Genomic DNA, 2,500 nt, shown 5'->3' with positions numbered 1-2,500 from the left:
ATCGATCTCGTCAATGAGATCGTATTTCCGCATGGAGAACGTCCCGAACTCGATGTGTTTGATGAGATTATGGCGTAGATTGACAAAGTTGAGTGACTGTAGTTCGGCAAAGATGCCAATCGGGAGCTTGCTGATCCGATTGTGTGATAAGTCCAGTGTCGCGAGTGCGACCAGATCGTCGAACATGTTGCGCGGGATGCCGTCGAACGAGAAATTCATACCCGACATCTCGAGCGTGTGGAGATTCGGTAAATTGTGCAGAAAATCAAAGTTTTTCAGCTGAACGTTCCCGGAAAGGATCAGGGTTCCAAGGTTTGTCTGGTTATCGAAGGCATAGGGGCCAACGCCGAGCAGTTTGTTGTTGCGCAGATTGATTTTAGACGCATGCATAAATGCATTGTTTTCGATGATGCTGATATTGTTGTAGGACAGATCAAAGTCGATCCTTTGCCCATCAATCGCCAGTGCACCCGCTGCAATCTTCGCTATCGAGTTATGACTTAAATCCAACGAATTCAGACCAACTAACTGCGCAAACATGCCGACGGGTATAGATGCGATGCGGTTGTTGCTCATGTCTAATTTGCTCAAATCCTCCATCGCTGAGAAGGTGTAAAGATCGATCAGGTCCAGCTCGAGCTTCATCTCCGACATGTCCAGCCTCCGTAGACCGACGAGGGCACGCAGAAAGGTGAAATCTTTTAACGTTGGATTACCGCTCAGGTTGAGTTCATGCAGTTCTTTGGGCCACTCGAAGGCTTTCGGTGAGATCTCGCGTAACCGATTGTAGGAAACATCCAGCACGGTGATAGTACTGAAAGTGTTTTCTTCGATACGCACCAGATTGATGGCGTCTGCCTTAACTTTGCGGATGAACGGAATGGGGGGTAGCGTGTGAATGTGGCAATCGAAAAAATCGATTATATCCCGATAACCTTCATTTCGGATCTCTTTGAAACGATCGTCCTCGGTGGCGAAGATGTTTTTTAACAAACACTTTCCATCGGAAATCTCACATGTCAAACGTATGATAGCAGCTTCGGAGGTCACCAATAAAGCGGCTAGCACTGCTGGAAGAAACATGAACCACACTCGACTCATTGCCACTACTTACTGTCGTTCCGTCGCTCGATGCTAAGAACATGAAGCGACAAATGGCCTAGCAGCACCGATTTTCTTATCAGCAATCACGCATTGGACTCATTGGACTGTGACGATTTCATGTCAGCTGTATAGTAATGGTGAATCTTCTGGAGCCATTTCTACGCAGCTAGTGAGTGTATGTGAGAGATGCTTTATGCAGATATGAGGGGCAGAATCAACACCACTAATCGCCAATTCCAAAAGAGGAAACAATGTTTTATTATTAATTTTCAATTTTAGTTTTATTCTTTTATTCTGGTATCAACCGTCTCGATTGATTCTATGGTTTGTTACACATCTGAATTAAAAAGTTCTGTATAACTATTGCACACTTCTTCGTCTGATTTAAGATCTACGAATGTTTCTTGCTTGTTCGCTGCCTTGGCATGTTATTGATCCTCGGGGGCCTTCTCATTAGGTCGTTTTGCCGGGTTTTTCTTTTTGTTTTTTCACACCCTCCTCAACACACTTAACCGTTTTGAACATACGTTTCAAATTCATAGTTTTTTTTTTTGTTCTCTTATCATGCTGCTAAGCGTTTGTTTCCGTTCTTCTAAAGAGAGCGTTCCGTTCCGTTTTCTTACCGGGTGTTCCTACTTATCTAAGAAATTCTTGCTTTTATAACCATCCTCTATGCACCTCATCCTGCTCGCTGTCCCACCTGTTAGTATTTTGAGGATGTAGAGCAGAAGTTTCAACAATGCTCGAGAACCGGTTGGCGTTGCGAATCCCGCTTGTTTTAAACATGAACACCTTCAAATGATCTCGATAAATGTTTGATACTGCTGGTAAATATCTCCGGTTGTTTCACTTCTCGACAAACCAAATACACGGTTGGAAGCTTCGAATAAACGTTGTTCGAGGCGGCGTCCGCTTCGGTTGTTTGTGTCCTTTTTAGACAATTTCGTCGACAACGCTTGAGTTAATCTGAGAAATGGTAAAGTTTCCAATTGGCCATCAACGCTGCGAACTTCGCTCCTGTATCATTATTCGTTGGCATGAAAAATGCTCATGCCGTCTACCTTACCGTCGATATCGGAATTCATTTCCGTCGGACCAAGTCTTTTACTTCGCCTGGTCCGTTCCGCTCCGTCCTCCGTTTCCCCACACAAACAGCGGAGAACCCTTGTTGTCGATTTGGATTTTAATTTATTACAAACTTTCTCGGACACTTCTGCTTGATGAACGCCCTACACAGATTGTAAACAAATAACCATCTGTTTGGCGTTCGGCGTTTGCCAGCACTACGGCCAGGAGCCTAGCCGGAGAGTTAAATGAGTGGTATTCGATTTTCCGGCGCTCTGCCGACCATTCTCTAAATTTATTTCTCAAAACCTCAAAAACAAACATTAACAAA

The 2,500-nt window shown here is 44.3% G+C and overlaps 2 protein-coding genes across 3 annotated transcripts in view; both read right to left on the bottom strand.

Annotated features, from left to right (window-relative positions):
- Positions 1-1,101, bottom strand: part of LOC125959770 (leucine-rich repeat-containing G-protein coupled receptor 5-like) — a 2,309-nt gene extending 1,208 nt beyond the window's left edge. The window contains exon 1 of the mRNA XM_049692706.1: positions 1-1,101. This exon is cut by the window's left edge and continues 1,208 nt beyond it. Coding sequence (XP_049548663.1) covers positions 1-1,101 — 1,101 coding nt within the window.
- Positions 1,102-1,418: 317 nt separating this feature from the next.
- The window catches only part of LOC125959782 (zwei Ig domain protein zig-8), a 43,321-nt gene continuing 42,239 nt past the window's right edge, over positions 1,419-2,500 (bottom strand). For both annotated transcript variants that reach the window (XM_049692718.1, XM_049692719.1), the window contains exon 6: positions 1,419-2,500. This exon is cut by the window's right edge. The gene's annotated coding sequence lies outside the window, so the exon portion shown is untranslated.

Source organism: Anopheles darlingi, chromosome 2, assembly GCF_943734745.1.
Source record: "Anopheles darlingi chromosome 2, idAnoDarlMG_H_01, whole genome shotgun sequence".
Classification (NCBI taxonomy): Eukaryota; Metazoa; Arthropoda; class Insecta; order Diptera; family Culicidae; genus Anopheles; species Anopheles darlingi.
This window is presented reverse-complemented; position numbering and strand designations above follow the sequence as displayed.